The sequence below is a fragment of the Cavia porcellus genome, unplaced genomic scaffold, assembly GCF_034190915.1.
Source record: "Cavia porcellus strain 051 isolate PalLab524CR breed Dunkin Hartley unplaced genomic scaffold, mCavPor4.1 scaffold_22, whole genome shotgun sequence".
In the NCBI taxonomy this organism is placed as follows: Eukaryota; Metazoa; Chordata; class Mammalia; order Rodentia; family Caviidae; genus Cavia; species Cavia porcellus.
Window position 1 is genome coordinate 19,335,965 of NW_026947505.1, and position 19,833 is coordinate 19,355,797.

Consider the following 19,833-nt stretch of genomic DNA (forward strand, 5'->3'; position numbering starts at 1 on the left):
GGGGTGCCATTTTTAAGATGAGACTTTAGCCCTCTACTGCTTCTCCTTCCCTGGTGAACAAACCATGCATAGTGAACCCCCAGTCCTGCCACAGCTGTGGGGTGCCCACCTGGACCACTAAAACCCAAAGTGAACTACTCACCAATTCTCATTTTTCGGGCAGCCACTCTCACCCCACCCCCATCCTGTTCTACTTCAGTGTCAGAAGGAAATAAAGCCACAAGGAGAACAAAAAGAGTGGTAATGCAACGGAAATTTAGAACTTTAAGCTCCCCCGTCCTGACAAACGCAAGAAGGCCACAAGATAAACTCATCCTGTACAAAATGTACCAAAATCCAGATCAAGCTAGCTGCACCCCTGGTGCTGTCTGTATTTCCCAGGCTTAAAATCCCATCCCATTCCCGCCAAACTGTCCCAAGAGCAGGCTGCTTGGTAACCGATCACTAAGGCTTCTGTCCTAAACTCTAAGGCTCTCTGCTTCTGCACTTCCTGCTTACAAACCCTATATAAACCCCAGCCCGACTGCAGCTCCGGGCTGACGCTTGAGGAAATGATCCCTGTGGGCAGCCCACTGCCGTGGGGCAGGTGTGTCCTCCTACTGCTGGGTGCAAGGCATCTTCCTTTTGGTTGGACACCAGCTCTGCAACAGTGACACCTTTTGCCTCCTGCCTCTTCCTTTTCGCTCTCCACTGCCCTCTACACAGAGGGCTGCCAAAGCCTGGTTTGGCTGTGGCGAGACATCCGCCTGCCCAAGGGAGGAATTATGAGCAAGGACCACAGCTGCAGACAAGCAGTGACACCCAGAAGCCACGCGTTATTGTAAGGACCAAGGCTCCACATCAGCCAAGCCAGAGCGATGGCATTATCACTGGAAGAATTTGTGCAGTCCCTTGACATCAGGACCCTGCCCAGGGTCCTAGAGATCCAGTCAGGCATCTATTTTGAAGGTAAGCTCTCTCTGAGTCGTTTGCTGGCTAGAGAATACAGTCCTTTGGAGGCCTACGCACCTGGGAATCCGTGGGGGGATTTTAATAGAGTATGAGTTCTGTAAAGAAAAGATAGTCATGAAGAAAAAAAGTATTAACTGAGGAATGATCAAGACCCGAGAGTGCTGAGAGGGGAACTAGGTAAGGTCTCTGTGCGTGGGGCAGGAGAGAAGGGCTGTGTGAAACTTGCTGAGATTTCACGAAGTATTCAGTCCCTCACGTGGATCGTCAATTACTTCTGCATGGTTTTTGCAACCAGTTGTAATCAAGAGCAAGAAGTATTCACATTTGTTTCTAAAATACTAAAAGGTCTTTTTTGTAAAAGCAAAGCAACCCTCAAAAGCACACGATGTCTAAGGCAGTGCTCCCCACGGTTTTAACTGCACCTAAAAGTTGCTTAAACCAAAGCTTCTCTTACTCCTTTTGCAGTGGCCTAAGCCTTAATTATTTAAGTAATGGCAGTTTTAATTTGAAAGTCTGCTGCTAGCAGATGGCATATGACTTAATCCCAACTCTTTTGGAGGCTGAGGCAGGAGGATCATGGTATTGGGACCAATGCAAATTTCAAAAATGAGTAAAACCAAAAACTAATGCCTATTCATCACAAGGAAATTTTTAAAAATCTATGTTGAAAAATCTTAGCTCAATTAAAATTATTGAATAATTGGTAAATTTTGGTGTAATTCAGGTAAGAGATCTTTAAAAACTCCAACATGTGACCTAGAATCTTTAAGTGCATAATTGAATATGCATTAGTAGAAAGAGAGGTTATATTCTAAACAATTTTACCTTTTTACTGGAAGAAGGGTAGAATTAAAGTGATGGTAGAATCAGATCTAGGCAGGTACAGAAAAATAATTGAAGAAGTTTTGGTAGGTGAATCTTTCTCGTTTACTGACAGCCCTGTTTATTCATATTAGTGTGAAAGTGGGCTTGTCTCTCAATAAATTGCACGCTAAAAACTGCCTTTTAAAATGGGCTTATCGCTAGTGATTTTGCCCAGCTGAACACCAAGTCTTTGAGTATGTTTCAGGTAGGCAAGACTAAGCCATGATACTTGGTAGGTCAGATGCCTTCAGCATATTCTACACTCATGATATTTTCAAACTACAGTAAGTTTATCTGGACATCATCTGACCATAAATCACGATGTATTTATTAGGCCTTATGAAATAAAGGGAAGATTGACAATATCAGCTCCGGGTTTTATGTGCACCTGTACGCATATGGATGCATACTCTCCTGGTCCCTGAAAAGTTAGGAATTGGTACAGGCTGTCATGGGACTATTATAGCACTTCATTTAATTCTTTTGTGAGCTGCTCATTGGGAACCAGATCATCTCTTGCTATGCAGACTATATGGCTTTGCTTCTAAGTGTTGTCTCATGATTTATGCTTTAAGACTTTGTTCAAAAAGTCTATGTCTAGAAAAATATATTATTTTTATCAGTGTTAATTTTATATTCCACAGTTGATTTTTAGTCTACTTGGAGGACATTTTCCTACAGGGCATACACAGCCCTAACCTTTCTGTTCTCTGTGTGTTGAAAGTGACCTCCAGGCACCATCTCCTAAGCTGCCCATCTTTTCCCATTGATTTGCATGGACACCACTAATCATATATTGTGCTCACAAGTGTATCGGTGCCCTTCAAACATCTCTTCTTTCTACTCGTGTAGTGTTTCCTAACAGTGTATTTGTAATGATGATTCTTAAATCAGTGTAGAGACTGACAGCTATTCATAAACATTTCAAATGTACATATGTATTTAAAAATCAATTGATTTCATAAGAAAGTAGACAAAAATTTTCATTGGATTAAATGGTTTTACATATCAACTTGGGAAGAAATTACATTTTTGTATTATTCAATGGCGCATGTGTTCAGACCATCTTCTCATGCTTTAATAGTGTACTACTTTGTTATAACTGAGACAAGTTTTCACATGTTAAGTACATCCGTGTAACTACCACTCTAGTCAAGGATCAAAGAACTACGAATGTTCTAGAAGCCCCATCTTGAGCTCTTCTTCAGTTGTTAGCCAGGTGCCCTAAATTACCTGCTGCTATGAATTTCGTCTATTGATAAATTTTATATAGGTGGAAAGTTATTGGCTGTATCCTTTCATAGCTGGCATAAATGTTTAGCATATTTGTGAAACTAAGCATTGTCCCTCATAGTTTATTTATTTTGGTATATATCATTTTCTTTTGGGTACTACAATTTACCTATTCTTCTGCTATAAGGGGCATTTGGATTATGTCCAGTTGAAACTTGTCACCAGTAATGTTGTCAGGAACATTGTTTGAGATGCATTCTTTCATGTGTATGTATTCATTTGGGTAATGAAAGATGAGCTTTAAATTCTAATTAATCTGTATGCCTGGTAACAACATTAAGTCTTTTTGATCATTCTAGTCAGAGTATAATTGAAGTGCATGGTTCTAGTTTTTATATGCTTTTTGACTATGTGGAAGTTTTCTTTATAGTATTCTTCATAGCTCTTGTTCATTTCTATTAGATTTTATAAATTTTTAGTAGTGATTGGATGAAATACATATAAAGTTGACCCTTTTCTGGTTACATGCATTGCAAATATCCTCTGTGTGTGCATCTTGACATTATATTTTCTTCTTTATAATTGTAATTATTAGTATTTATTCATTGCAGAGATTTCTGTGTTTCACTGTAGCATCTACACACATGCATACAACATGCTTTAATCACATCCTCCTCCTTTCTTTAAGTGTTGCCCCTCTCATTATTTAATAGCATCTTTTGATGTGGGGAGGTTTTTAATTTTAGTATTTTGCATAGTTAATTCATAATTAAGTTCCTTTTGTGTGTCATCAAGCAAATATTTCTTGATGCTAAATTTATAAAAATATTCAATATTATCTTCTAGAAATTCTATTATTTACTTTTACCATCAGATCTACAATCTATCAGGAATATATATATATATATATATATATATATATATATATATATAGTATTTGGCTTGAAACCCGAGGCACAGATTTATTTTTTTCTTACGTAGAGTCACTGCTGGCCCAGTGACTTCATGAAGATATCTTTTTCTAGTGCTCTGTTGTGTTGCCTCAGTCCTGAATAGCACACTCGCATTTCTGGGTCTCTTCTGGAAGCTTCTGTGTTCCAGTCCTCCAGTTCCTGCTTATTGTTGCTGCTGTTACTGGTGCTGTTGTATTAGGGACAACACTAAGGGGCCTTGCATGTGCTAGTTAAGTGCTTCAGCGCAGCCCCGTTTAAAGTTTATTTTCAGACAGGGTCTGACTAAATCACTCAAGGTGTCTTCAAACTCGCCATCCTCCTGCATCAGCCTCCTGCTAGCTGGGATTACAGGTGTGCGCCACTGTACGAGCTTAATTGCTATCTTTGCACAAAATCATTCCTGTGGTAATTAATGCTAATTTGCAACAATATGTAACATTTAATTTGTACTATGTTCGATATAATAATATGCAACAGAGCTTGGGTCTCAAACTTGATTGCACATCTGAAACACCTGAGATATTTGTAAAATATAGATGCCTGTGTATCTCCTTAAAGGATAAAGATCTAATTTTATAAAAAGGAGGTGTCATCATCAGCTTTCTGAAAGTCTCACAGATGATTTTAAAATGCAGCTGAATTTGAGGACGACTACCATAAAATAAGCTCTCCAATGCATTCTTCTTCTTCTTCAAGTTTTGCTCTTTGAATTTTCATACACATTTCAAAATTAACTTATCAGTTTCCACAGCACTCCTCCTGGAATTCTGATTAGCAGTGCACTGGTTTGCAAAAAATTAACATCATTTTAAATTAAGTCTTCTGATCCGTGAACTGGGTATCACTCTCTAGTTGTATAAGTAGATTTTTTTCCCCCATTTCTGTGAGCACTGTCTTAGAATTTTTAGAAAGATCTTGTCCTTTTTTCAGATTTACTTGACTTTTTATGCCATTAGTAGTGTTACCTTTTTGCTTCTAATTTTTCTGTTGTATCTGTTGTGTGTTAAGGATGTCTTTGGGTCACCTTCTATAATATACACTCATTTTGTCTGTGCATATTGATGGATTTTATTTATTTTTTCTAATGATTGTAGTTTTTTTTTTTTGTTCTGGTAAAACATTGGTGATTGCTATCAGTGTAATATTAGCACTAAAAATTCTCAGTAATTCATTATTAAATATGTTCATTCTAGAGTAAAGAAGTTTCTAATATTAAAATGCTTTGAATTATGACTTCAGTTTTTTAAACAGTAAAAGCTTCCTATTCATACAGTTAATTTTTTATTTAAAAAACTAAAATCTTCTGCAGTATTTGCTAGAGTTCTGAAAGAATCTCTACACTTGTTCCTAGAATGTACTTACAGACAAATACAAGTATGTGTATTGTTGTACTTATCTGGGAGCATGTTCTTTTACTAACTGGATAACACTCAAGTAGAGAAAGGCAATACTTTATTGTCAGCATTATTTATAAGTTAACTATTTTATTGGCTTTTTAAGTAGATGTTGATATCACTAGAAATTCTCAAGAGTTGTGCTTATTAATATGAATTTTGGTATTTTTCGTACCTTTGTACTCTAGACCAGTGCTTCTAGTACTAAGCTAAGCAATTGTAGAAATCACGTACATTCCTAAAGTGTAAGGAAAATTACTTTCTTAAGTTCTGTTCTTTTAAGTGTACTATTTTACAAGTATTCTTGGAATACAATACAGGTGTTTGCAATTATACTTAGGATTTTTGTGCTTAATAGTACTTAAAACAAATCAATATACTTTATCTGCTTTAAATCTAAGATAATATTAGTTTTCTGAAATGAGTTACATACATTTTGTTGTTTTCTACTTTTTGAGCTAATTTCTAAACATTGATCCTGAGTTCTTCCTTAAAATTTGGTGGAACTCAGTTGTAAGGTGCAGTGAACAATGCATGTTTTGGAGAGAAAGCAGTTTGATCTTATTCGAGTTTTGCATTGTATTACTTTGCTTCTTTCATTGAGTGCTGGCTTATTTACTTTTTTTCTCTATTTTCTCTCTTATTCCTTTTCTAGGTACTCTTGTTGACTCTGTAGTCATTTAAATTTTTTTTTATTTTAAAAGTTAAAACAGATAAAAGGATAGAAATGATACAGAATTTTGAAACAAAATAGTAGGAAATTAACACTAGTAAATACAGTGCATACTATTATCTTAGTAGTAATTCAGGTTACAAGATTTATGCATGAAAAAATGACCAAATAACCAAAGAATGAAAGCACAAAGTGTTCTTTTTGATGAACTTACAGAGATTAGTAGTAGTTATCTACCTGGTACACATGTATGCATACACACATATATGTGTCTACTTGTATGCATTTAATCTTTTCGCTCCTTTCTTCTCTCCTTTCCTCAGTCTCAGCTGTTCTTTCTTTTTGAGCACTTTCTTTCCTTTTCATTATCACAATATCTGTTGTACATTTGGGATCTCATTTCTTCCATTTTTAGAAAAAATTTTATGCCAAAAAAAAATTTATGCCAGGGAGTCATTTCTAAAATGTTATTTTGCTTCTCAATATAGATTTTAAGATTAAACATTTTTATAAAAACTTTTTCATTGTTCTCATAAATTTTATTATTTAGCTTTTTTTGCTATTCTGTAATAACTTTTATATTCAGTGGTTATTTTATTGACTGATCATAAAGGATTTCATTTAGTTATTTTTCACTTCTAATTAATTTTATTGTGTTTTGAAAGAACAACAGAATGCATTATAGTGTTTCTTTGGAATTGATTAAGGCTCCCTTTGCTTTGTGGTGTGAACCATGTTTTACTCTGAAGCTTGAGAGAAGGTGAAATCAGGTAACATCAACTCATGTGAGTCCTGAGGTACTGAATTGAAAACTTCCAATCATCGGCAACCACGTTAGCAAGCTCAGTGTCATCCTCACTAGCCTTTCACTTAACGCACTTACAATCTTAGGACAGCAAATTTGCCCTACTGAGGTGAAAGGTACAATGGTAGGTTATAAAGTCAGACTCCCTTTTCTGTGTAAGGCACAAATGAGAAATGATTTTGTGGTCAAATTAAAACATTCAGCATTTGCTTTGTCTTTTGTTAAGAAAAGTAGATCAAAGTAATGTGGAACTTGATGGAAAGCCCAATCTAGCTATGGTATATGAAGTACTAGTAAAGGCCTGGCCCATAATAATCTTCCAGGAAATCATAACCACAATTAAGTGTTACCTGCACGTGGGTATGCAGTAAGGAAAAATAAGCAACCATTTTGGAAAAGAACAAAACCAATTTGAATTCCTTCCCAATGCATTGTAAGCCAAGATAAATTGAATACAGACAAAAATAGTAAAATTTAAAATATTTACTAAAAAATGCTAAAAGCTGTAAGAATAATAAACTCGGAATATAAAAAGTGAAGAATGAAATTTATGAAGTAAAATCAATTTTTACAAAGTTCCAAATACATGATAAAAAGAAACTGCAAGTCACAAAATATTCAGTCTATATAGCACATAGAACGTTAAATTTTTGACATTATAATTATATTAAGTGAAATTTAAAAATGAACAAAATTATAAAAGTCCACATGCCATAACAATGTAAAATATAAAATAGCCATTATGTACCTTTTAAAATAATTTTACATATTTATTTTTATCATTCCATGTTTGCAGTATGTAATGATTACATTCATCACAGGGGGTTATGATACGTACATAACACACCTTAATTCCTCTGGCTTCCCCTGCCTTTCTCTTCCCTTAATCCTCCCTCTATCATTTGGTTCTCTCCCAGTCAAAATTACAAAAACAGTTTTACAGAACCCAGTGTAGGCAGGAGTGGGTAGGAACCAGTCACTGTGGATGGATGCATAATCCCTGTTAGCCTTCCAGGGAGCACTTGGGTAACTGTAACAACACGTGAAGTGTACGCACACATCTGAGTTCTAGAGATTAAGTTTCACAAAGAAACACAAAGAGCAAATGTGATGATCACATCAGGATGGTCATGGAAGAACAGTTTACAGTGAAATGCTAAGCAAGCTATCCTCAGCATAGATAGCTTACGTGAATTTCTGTGACACACTGTCAGCCACGTTCAGGAGACAGAGTCATTTTGGGGGAAAGTTCAGAACTTCTCTAATCACTCTTAGAGCCTATGTTCCAGTGAACAGAATACATGACAAAGAAAGGATAGGTTAAAGCATACGCAAGAGTACCAGCAGAAAGCAAATGATCTTTCCATACGGTGACGAGGATTCATCCTTTCGTCTTTCAGTTTCCTCATACACACTCACGAGTGCAGATATTTCTACTTGCAAAGCGCATCCTCTTTTCTGGATTATGATTGTCCCTGATGATATGAAAGTTAGAAGGGGCCTGAATAAACTGAGGGCATTAGCTTTCAAACATCTGGAAGACCATTCTTGCTGAGGACAGAGTGACAAGCATTTTAAGTGCATTGCTGTGGTCAGTTTTCCCACCATTCAGAAACTATACTAGACGCCTACAATATAAAGGAGGAGAGGTTTAATTTAGCTCATAGTTCAGAGAGTTCAGTTTGTGGTTGGACCCATGGTAGATACACCACTGTGGAAGAGCCTGGAGGAACAAAGCTGCTAGTTCATGGTAGGTGGGAACAGAAAGGGGAACAGATCCAGAGAGAAAGGGGAAAGGGACCGTATACAGACGGCATGGTCATGCCTGGCTTCCCGAACCTCACAGCACACCCTGAAGGGAGCTCTACTGATCCCCTTGGGTGGCTCTCAAGTCGGTGATGCTGACAACCCAATTTAACTGTCCCAAGAATATCCCATGTGGTTAAGAAGCAGGAGATGACTCATGGGACCGAAGCAGAACTACTGAAAGGCCGGGTGCTGGGTAAGAGGGCTGGATGTGAGCTGCGGAACACCTCATAGGTTTCGCTGGTCCCAGTGATGCTTACCATGATACACAGTGAAGCTGAGGAAGTGGGTGGAGCTGGTGAAATGAAGGAAGACTGATTTCAGAGCAGAGGTCTAGTACTGACAAGAGATAGCTAAGCAACATTTGGAAAGTGAATGTAGAGGGCATAAATAGGGCAAACATCTGCATTCTGAAAGTAATGTAATCTGTTTCCAGAAGACAAAAAATCTCCCTGTATTTCAGAGTATAGAAAGCAGAGAGGAGAGGCTCCTGAGAAGAGAGTTAAGGAGAGGGCCACAGCCTTTCAAGGAGCTTGGAGTTTATAAGAAGCAGATGCTAACGACCAGTTTGATAGGCAATTGCCAGGAGCTTATCATCTTTGAAGAAGGATTCTCGGCTGTCTGAGGGAGAACAAACATGGAGTGAGGGTCCTATTAGGAGACTTGCAATGATCTAGGAGAGATGACAGTGCCTCAATTTAGGTTCAAGAGAAATGGGCAGGTTTGGGACGTACTTTGCAGGTATGAAGACTATGATTTGCTAATGGATTTAAAAAGGATGTGAGAGCTGAAAAGACGGAAAGTTAAACCCAGGGATTTTGGTCTAAACTGATAGAGAACGTTTGTATATTTGAGAGTTGTAGAAACCAGAGAAGATGGAATTTAGTGAGAATGGCAAAAGTTTTGTTTCATACAGGTTAAATGAAAGAAGCTATATTGATCCAAAAGAGGACTTTAAGTGGATAATTGATATTGGTCGTAAAGGAACTGAAATTCATGAATGAAACCCTCCATATGTGATCAGGAGTTTATTGATCAAAAATTTCATCAACTGTAAAAATAGATACTTTTCTCTTGATATTTATAGTCATTCTAAAGCATATGTAATAAAAATTATAAGGATAAAAATAATTTTACTATTTTAAACTATTATAATGTTTTTGTGGTGAAAACCCATTTTTATTCATGAAAGCTATGAATTTAGTATAATGTACTAACTGCCAATATACTTTAGTGAAAGCAACATTGCTGAAATAATTGGAAATTTTACATATTTGGCTGAAAATTTTGATTAAACATCATGTAATATGAAAATGGTTGTAATTCAAATGGCTTTAATTCAGTTCTTGTTTTGAATGACAGCTATGAAAAATATATACAGAATTCCAATAAACACCATATATAATCTACAGAGTAGGGTTCTCAGTATTTGTAGTGGTTAACTGAGGTGTGAAATATTTTTTCTTTGCTTGTATTTTTATTGGTACATGTTTGCAGTATTTAATGATTACATTCCCCATAGGGAGTCGGTAGATGGACATAACACATCTGTTCTTTTTTTCTCTCCCCTTCTCCTTCTCTCCTTCTTCCTCTCTCTTTCTCTTGGTCTCCTTCCTTTTTGCAACATATCCTTTTCCTTAGTTTCTATTATCTTTATTTTTTTTCTCTTTACTTACATCTTGGGTTTCTCATATAGGAAAAACCATGTGACATTTACGCTTGCATGTCTGATTTAGTTCAGGTCACATTGGGTTTCAAAGTGTATTCATTTTCCTACAGATGACTCAAGTTTATCCTTGTTTGTGGAATATAGTTCTCCAGTGTGTATAAATAACCACATTTTCTTTATCCATTTATTTATTGATGAACATATAGACCACTTTCAAGACTTAGCTATTATAAATTGTGCAACTATAAAGTTGAGTATATGCACATCATTGTAATGTGATGTCTTTAACTCTTTTGAGAAGATACCTAGAAGAGCAGAATACCTGAGTCAAATAGCATTTCTAGTTTCAGTTTTTTGAGGAATCTCCATGCTGATTTCCATAGTGTTTGTACATTCCCACCAACAGTGTAGAAGCATTCCTTTCTCCCTGCAGCCTTCCCAGTATTTGCTGATAAGAGCCATTCCTTCTGGAGTGAGATGGAATCCCAGTATTGTTTTAATTTGCATTTGTTTTATTTTCAGAGATATCGATTTTTTTGTATTTATTGGCCATTTCTACATCTTTTGAGTACTGTCTACCCATTGCAGTTGCCCATAATTTTAGAGAGTCTTTTATTTTAGAGAGTTTAATTTTTTGAGTGTTATACATTCTAGATATTAGTTCTCTCTCCAAGGAACAGCTGGAACAAAGGCACAAATTTTACCATTCTGTAGGCTGTCTCTTCACCCTCTGAGTTGTTTGCTTTGCTGTGCAGAAGATTTTTAACTTGATAGGATCCCATTTATTGATTCTTGATGCTATTTCATAAATCTTATGGACAGTGCTTTATTAGACAGCAGTTATATGCAGCTAATGACAATCTCGGGTAAGCAGAAATACTATTCTGCCTCTTTTTTCTGACTGAGTTCCACCATCTTCAATCTCAAGTGGCTTTGTAGACATCTTTCACTTATTGTCTGGTTTTTGAGAATATCGCTGAGATTAGAACATAAAGATTTTTTAAGTCTACTTGCTGGGGCACAGTGCGAACTCTACTATATGAAAGAGTATTGAAATTAATCGAACGAATGAGGAATTTCTGTCTCAGGATGTTATGTACTAGGCATATGTTACAGCTTAACTTACTTAAGGATAATTGATTCGTTTTTAGCAGCACATACTAGTCAGTTTAAAAGTAAATGTTAGTAAATATTTCTGGTAATATAAGTGTAACTTAACTCCCTATTTGTTTTATATAAAATTAAGGTAACATTTTAGTATTTTCTTCTATTACTTGATATTTCGTAATATTCTGTAATGTGACATGAGACATATTAGGATCTTATAGTCTGGAAATTTACTTAATAACAAATGAGCTCACTGCTTTTTATTCGGGAAATACCTAGGTTTTTGTTGTATAGCACTACACATTGCTAGCTTTCTTACTTATCCCATTTAATTTTGTATTTGCCATCGTGTTGGTGCTGAAAAATGTGGCAAAAACCAAAGCAGCATCATGATTTTTGTTGAGCTAGAAGGTAAAGTTATGTTTTGTTTTGTTTTGATTTTTTGCCTTATAAAGGTACAGGCATATGGTTAGCAATTTAGCAGTCATGGAAGCTCACAATTACCCGTTGATCAACTAAATAGAGAAATGCTGTTCACATTTTGTTGTATTCTTTTCTAATTTTTGTGAAAGTACGAATTAACCTTTAAAGCAGAAAAATTGATACAAAAATCTTTCTAGTACTTTGTGTGGACTCTCACCACTTCTGACAATTTTGCTTTATCCTCTTGGCTCAGGTCATCCTAATTCACTGTTAGCATCCTCAAAATTTTCTTTCCTGTCCTTGGACTCATTGTCTCTACCCACAACCAGGCTTCTAGAGTCATACTTTAATTTATTAAAATTTTAAGTATAATTTTTTGAGGTACAAGGACTAGGACCCAGAAATTGCTGAGCTGCATCTCTAGTTATTTTTAGGTTTTTGCTTTGTTTCATTTTTTTTTTTTTTTGGAGACAGAATCTAAGTTGCCCAGGTTTGCCTAAAACTTGTGCCCTCCCCTCCTGAGTAGCTGGGATTACAGGTGTGTGCCACCATGTCTGGTCAGAATCATATTTTTCAAATGTGTGTTGGCTGATACTACTCCTCTGTTACACGCTGATGAGTGATAAAACTCTCCACTGTCCCCTGCCCCATTGTTTCTGGGCTTATTTAAGGATTTTCTTCTTCGAGTTTTGCAGGCTTCTTCCCTGTCGCTCAAGCTTGGGGCCAGTTCTCCTGTGGGCATCTGCTCTTTCTTTCTTTGGGCTGGAAGCTCCGGCTTCACATACTAACTGGGCTCACTCACTGGCCTAGGACAGGAATTAATCCTCCAATTTTCTCACTCCTGCCCCCCAATAATCTCTGTCTTCGACATTCTGTTCCTTTTTTTAAACAAAAACCAAAACACTCATCCCCTTCTTATATACGTTATTTGTTGATTTTTGTCCCTTTCTGCTGTATTTTGCTTATAGCTTTAGTAAGTTATAATTCTCAGACAGCACAATGCACTCCTTACAAAGGTTTCTAGTAAATTAATAAATCTGTGTGGTCATTATCAATATTCAAATGGATCTATCACCTCCAAGAATTGTCTTCAGTTGTTTGCCATTTATCCTCTTTTGGATTCCCGGCCTCAGGCAAATTTGATCTGTTTCCTGTCTATAAACTTACCTTCTCCAGCTGCTTCACATATAATGAAGCATAAAATATGGAGAAGCGAATAAATAATGCCTAAAACTGCAAAACCAAGGATCGGTAGCAATGCACATTATCAAGATGTAGAGGCAGACACGGAGGGGACAGGTGGAAGGGCTGGAGATGTAGCTCAGTGATAAAGCACTTGCCTCGCAGGGTTGAGGTCCTGGTTTCATACCCAGTACCAGAAAGAAGTTTCCTGAACTCCCTGAAAATTATTCTTTTGAAATATGAGTTACAAGGATCAGGGCTGTGGAACTCTCTTTATTACTGCAAACTTTGTAGAATGTTGAACTCTTAAGCTGTGCTAGTATACAACTTTAGTAAAAACTACATATTAAAATCTAACAAAAAACAAAACAAAAGCTTTATGCAGTCTTTTGTCTCTGATTTCTTTCTTTTAATGTAATGTTTTTGTAGTTCATTCATGTTGAAGCATGTTTCAGTATTTTGTACTTTTTGTTGCTAAACAGTATTTTACTGTACGAATCCACCACATTTTATTTATTCAGTAGCTGTTGAAGATACTCATTTTATTTCATGTTTGGGGATATTTTGAATAATGTGCCATTTTGCACTTCTGATAAATACAAATATCCTAATTTCACTACATCCTCCCTAGAGTTTATTATTGTTAGTCTTTTTAATTTACATTTCCTGATGACAAATACTATTGAACACTTTCTTCTATGCTTATTAACAATTTATTTCCCTCCTTAGATAAAATATCTTCAAACAGTTTGACCAACCTTTGCTGAATTATTCTTTGTTGTTAATGAGCAATGAAAATTCTTTATATAGTCTAGATGCTTGATTTGCAAGTATTTTCAGCTATGCCATTTGAAAACATGTTCTTTCTCTTTATTGTCTGTCTACATTTTCCTGATGTTTTCTTCTGAAATACAGATTTTCAAATTTCTGTGGAGTCGAATTGATATTTTTCCCTTTTTAGAGGTCACGCACCTGTCGATGAATCATAGGGTGGGCAATCTCTGTCCGAAGGCTTCACAGTGGTGAGTGGATGATATCCATGGCCACTCTGATGCTGGGTGATCTTGCTAGGAGGGTTGAGACCTCCTGCAAGCTGTTATAGTCAGTGTTATGGTTTATTCTAAGTCAGCAAAGGTTTATTGGAAGAACACGTTGGTATATGTGAGGAGAAATGAGAAGCCCATGTGGCTGAAAAAAAGGAACTAGAAAGCAGAAACATTAACAGAGGAAGTGGCGGAGAGCTCACACTCCTTCGGATATGGCAGGGTCCCTTGGGTACCTGGAGATTCCAATCTAAGTGAGCAAAACACAGCAAAAGATGGGAGTGCCTTTGTCTTCACTATGAATTTAGTCAACAGACATCATTTATTTGCACTTTATCAAGAAGAAAATGCTGAAGAAACCACTACACATTTGCAAAAATAAAAGCATAATGTTCCCTGAGTCCATAAATATGACACTCAAAATATTTCTTGTAGAACTTTTTAAATGTCCTAAAAATGTTTTTTCCCCCACTCTTAGGAGTTAAAGGTTTTAGCTATAGTATTTTGAATATAATAAGTTTTATAATATTTCTGTGTATAAAATGTTAAGAACATGGAGAATGTTTCCTAAAATGATCTTTCTCTTCATTTTTCCTCCCTCTTCCTTCTTCCCTTCGTCCTTCTTTCCTTCCTTCTTTCTTTTCTTCCTTCCTCACAATGAATAGAGTATGGTCCCCTGCGCCAGCATGCTCTGTAGGTCAAGAGAGAAAGGTAGATATAGGTTAAGAGTCAGTGTTTACCACACAATATGAAAGTGTTCTAGAAGCCACGAACCATTTTGTGAGAAGCTTTAATTAACCACTCAGGAAAGTTAGAGAAAAATTAAGAAGCAGTGATAATTTTGCTGGGATTTTAGCCTAAATAGAAGAAGCTAGATAAATAAGAAACTATCGGAATAAGAGAAAATTGTTTAGAGATTATGCAAATTTAAAGATTAAAAGTGTTGTCCAGCAACTACTCAGAACAGCGAATACTTCAGGCAGTGTATGGCCATATTTTCAATGATTTCTGTGTCATAACAAGGATATCGGATCTATGTCACCCATTAGAGGTTTCACCCAATGGGTGCAAGAGGGAGACAAACAAGGAGGAGCAGGTGGAGAGCAGCCTCCCTGGTCTCTTTGGGCAGAGTCCGCTGGGCCTGCAAGCCCAGGCGAGGCAGCCAGCGAAGGAGCAGTGGTAGAAGATTCCAGACACAGGGGAGGCACAGGACCTGGTCAGCACTGAGCTGGAGACCTGTTCCAGGCCTCCGGGCTCTCAGGAACTGTGGTCACACAGGGATCATCTAAAGTGAAGTTATCTTGTTATTTCTGGACGTGCCCTATAATCCGTGTGCTGAAGCACAAACCCGTGGGGCCCACGGACAACCCGAGGAGGTGGAGGCTGAGGAAGAACGTCTGGAACCCCCAAACCTGGGTGTGCACTAGAGGAGCAGCAGACAGCGGGACTGTTTGTGTGCATGCAGAGGAGGCAGCGCTACTGGACCGGGAGTGTCACAAACAGCTCCAACAATGGAGCTGGTGGTGGGGTGTGGCAGATTGTTAGTGACACCCGAGGAGAGGAGCACACACTGAGCGCTCCCTGTGGGCTGGGCCCGAGGCCATGCATTTTGGATACAGACCTGGGTGGGTCAGCACATAGACACATACACAGTATGCACCGTATGTGTGTTGCCTGAGCATAGTTATGTAAATAGAGTTAACACATACATTAAATAGACTATTTACACACAAATCTAGTGTTCACATGTGTATAAATGCATTATCCTGTGTCAATTTGTTAATTCATAATATTTATAGTTATTTAACTCTTCCTAGTGTATTATTTTGCCATATTTCAGGGTCACTTGGCCGTACCATCTACCTTTGTCCACGTGTTAAACTTACAGTAAAGTTTATTCTTGCTTTGCCTTCCAGAAGAATTTAAATGAAAAACTTTAATAAATATGATGGCTAAAGAATCAAATCCGAAGACTTAGTAATAATACACTAACTGCAATTTGACTATCCAAACATGCGTAACAAATACATGTTGTCTTGTCTTTTAATAACTTACTACTAATTATACTTTGATGACTGCACCATTGAAGAATTTACTCTAAAACAGGTTGAATAATTATTAACAATGATATTCAGTGAGTTGTCCATATTAGGAATGTGGTTTTTGTGGATTTGATGTCTATATGAGAATTCATATGGCAAATCTTAGGTCTACTGTAGTATCTACATAATTATTATATGGTTAATTGAATTTAATCTTAATGCATCTTAATTTAATCAGTCAAGGATAGTTAGTAAAATCAGTAAATCTGAAAATTATAGAATTGTATTATAGCTGGAATTGTTCATATTTCTCAAATTCTAAATATTTAGACAAAGCAGAAGCTTTTTTCTCTTTTAAATATAGATTTGCAACATTAATATTGATTTATACAAACTCAAGTGGAATTACATTACATAGAAGATACAACATAGATGACATAGTTTTCCATTCTGTCTTTTTGAATTGTCTTTTTGAACTTCTGTATACATGTGATCCTCCTGTCTCAGCCTCCTGAGTTGATAGTACAGTTGTGTGCCAACATGCTTATCTGGCATGTCATATTTAAAACAAGTAATTTAAGCCAAACAAAATTGGAGTACCAATGTTTTTCTACGTGAGCTGGTATTTGTAAAGCATTGCACTTCTGAAGCAGAATTTTTCAATATGCTTACAATGTGTTCTGTGGAAATTTCAATGTACAATCTCTATCCTAAGAGTCAAGCAACACAACCTCATAGACTTTGAAAGTTGAGATATTTTGAAATTTAAAATTGATGATGATTTATTACAAATTATAAATCTAGTCTGTGTGCACGGTATATTGTTGGATACTAAAATAACTGTCAAGACAGACTGTCAAGACAGAATTTGGAATTTAAATATTCGATTGTTATGCATGTATTGGACTCCTGATTCACAAGCATAGAAATTCTATCTTAGCCTACGTTCTATAGGCACACATTTACCTGAAATCATGTTTCATTTATTTTTTCTTTAAAAACTTTGAAATTGTTTTTTTTTCTGTTTTCTTTGTTGCTTTTTTCTGCTCTTTTTTTTTTTTTTCTGTCCTGCTATCTTAGAGCTGACATTTCAATTTCTGTGTATGTGTGTAAGTGGACTCTCAGTAATGCAGGGGCCCTAACAGTGCAGGTCAGTGCGTAGATACATTTTTAGGATAATTGGGCCTTACATCTTTGAAAATAAGAATAAAAGCATTTAAAGTTTCAAACTGTAGTCCGTTTGTGTTTATGTAATTGTGGGAAGCATATTCTTCCTTAAAATTGAGCTTAAGTGGGTCTTAATACTTAGAAAAAACTCTACACAGGTGCTTTGTTGCAAACAAGCAATTCTTTTCTAACTCTGTAGAGGAAAATAACTGAAGAATAGATTTCACATCGTTTACTTAAGTGGGGATGCCCCAAAATGCAGACAATTTTGTACAGAGAAGCACATTATTTACATCTACGTTAGAATATCCACACTTGAAATTCTCTCATTTATGTGTTGCTAAATACCAGTCTTGACAATCCAGTAAAAAGTAAGCAAATCAGGTAAATAATTTCTCATATAACCATATAAATGTTTATTACTTCTATGCTTTCTTCAGTTTGTAAGTACAAAGATATAATGGGCAACAGGTGAAACTAAATTAAGCTATATTTTTATTGTATGCTTCAAGTTCCAATGCTGTAAAATAGACATTTTCGCTAAGAATACTAATAATCTATATTCATTTAATATGTAAAATTATCATTCAGTTGTTTATCATTGATTAACATTTCCCAAAGGAAATCAAATCAAATTTTGCCATAAGAATAGCAACGTTTTATGTATTATGACGCTTCAGAATTTGTTAGGCATTGCTAAATTACTAGTAAATGTTTTAATGAGAAAGCAAGTGATATGAAGTTAATGTCTAAAAAAAACAGAAAGCCTGTCTCTAGATTTTCTGTTTTTGTTGAAATATCCAAGCTCTTAAATTTAAAATTTAATATTTTAAATGACTATCTAATTGGCTTTATCTGGATAAATATTTGGAATTGTTATTTCAATATCAAAATTTTTGCAAGAACTATGAGATTCAGGGTGCATATCTTTTCACATGAACTAACAGCTTTTACGTGAAAACCTAAAGTCTTCATCTGACAATAGCTTATTGTTGTTATTCTAAAGAAAAATAGCTTGCTAGAAGTTTTCTTAGGACCATTTCCTGCAGCTTATGGAATTAGATGGACTAATTCATAATAACACAAAGAAATTAGTCACAGAAAGAACTTTTCTCTAGGTTAAATTTTTGCTTTACAGCTCGACATCTGTGTCAGTTAAGGAGCAAACACCTGCCCCTTTAAGGGTGTGTGAACCCTAACCACAGAACAAAGCACCTTTTTTTCTTTCCTTCTCCAGTAACTTCAAGAAAAGCTTGACAATATGCGTGAGAATGTTAGTTTTTCAAAACTCTGGGAATCAAATCATGTGATTATTGAATTAATTATTCATTAACTGAGACTATTGTGAAGTTTTTAATTAGTAATTTGGCTTGGTTTTTCTTTCTTTATTTTTCTGTATACCCTGCCCTCGTATAATTTACCATTTTTAAAGAAGTAATTTTTTACTTTCCCAGAAAATCTACTATATTTAAAATGATACAACATTCTAAATCACCTAAACTAACTTTTGGATTTTATAAAGATAGAAACATAATTCACCTGTTCTCATATAATTATTCTCTTCATCTGTTATTAATAAATAAATCATAAAGCTGTCATTTTATATTAATAGGATCAGTGTTTCTTTTTCCAATGAAGCTAAAATATAAGTAAACATATTTTATTTAATCAGTAAGTAAAATGTCTAAGAAAATTCATTTGTGCAACTGCCACTCTTAGAATGACTTCCTAAAGCTCATGGTATTCTTAACTTGGGGCAATAAAAACCATGAAATTATCATGGTTCAAAATCTCAAAGAACTCAGTCTCTATATGGAGTCACATATAATAGTCACAAAGACATTTTAAGATGTGTTAATGAAAACTCATGGATTAAGTTGACTACTGGTTTGATACTGTTTCTGTCACCTATTAATTGGACCACTAGAATTTTTGCTTAATATACCGAAGGGAGCTTTTCTTCTTCAGTATTGAAATTGCTTTTTAAGAATTTTTATTTTCCTAAGTTGATACCTAGAAAATGACATCTTATTGCAATGCATGCTATGAAGTTTAAATGAGTGTTTTGCTGCATTAATGAAAGAAATGAGTAGAATTTTAATTTTTACTATTAAAAAACATTCTCTTCTTCCTATGAACAACAATGTATTCTTTCAATGTTCTACTTAAAAATTGACAGTTGGACCAGCATAGAGCGCTTACTAACCATTTCACAGCCCTGGGTTTTGTCCTAGCACTACACAAAATCAAAGATGATTAAAGAAACAAAAAATTAAAATTGACAGTTCAGATTAATAGATACCATTCTTGTGACAGGTGACTTCTAGCATTTCATTTTACTATTGAGTTTTCTTTTTTTTTATTTAAAGAGAAAGAAAAAAATACATGGAGAAAAAAAGGGTAGAAATAATACAGAATTACAGAAAAATAAATGGTGAGAAATCACCAGTTGATAAGTTACATATTGTCATCTTAGAAATAGTTGTTCAGGTTACAAAATTAAAGTATGTAAAGTGACATT

General features: G+C 35.6%; 1 protein-coding gene across 3 annotated transcripts in view; it reads left to right on the plus strand.

Annotated features, from left to right (window-relative positions):
* Positions 1–509: 509 nt before the first annotated feature.
* Positions 510–19,833, plus strand: part of Themis (thymocyte selection associated) — a 169,176-nt gene continuing 149,852 nt past the window's right edge. Inside the window, exon 1 of one of the 3 annotated variants that reach the window (XM_063232884.1) lies at positions 510–948. In XM_063232884.1, coding sequence (XP_063088954.1) covers positions 858–948 — 91 coding nt within the window. In that variant the 5' untranslated portion in view covers positions 510–857. The remainder of the gene's footprint in view (positions 949–19,833) is intronic. The other 2 variants (XM_063232883.1, XM_013151126.3) reach the window with 2 other exon arrangements.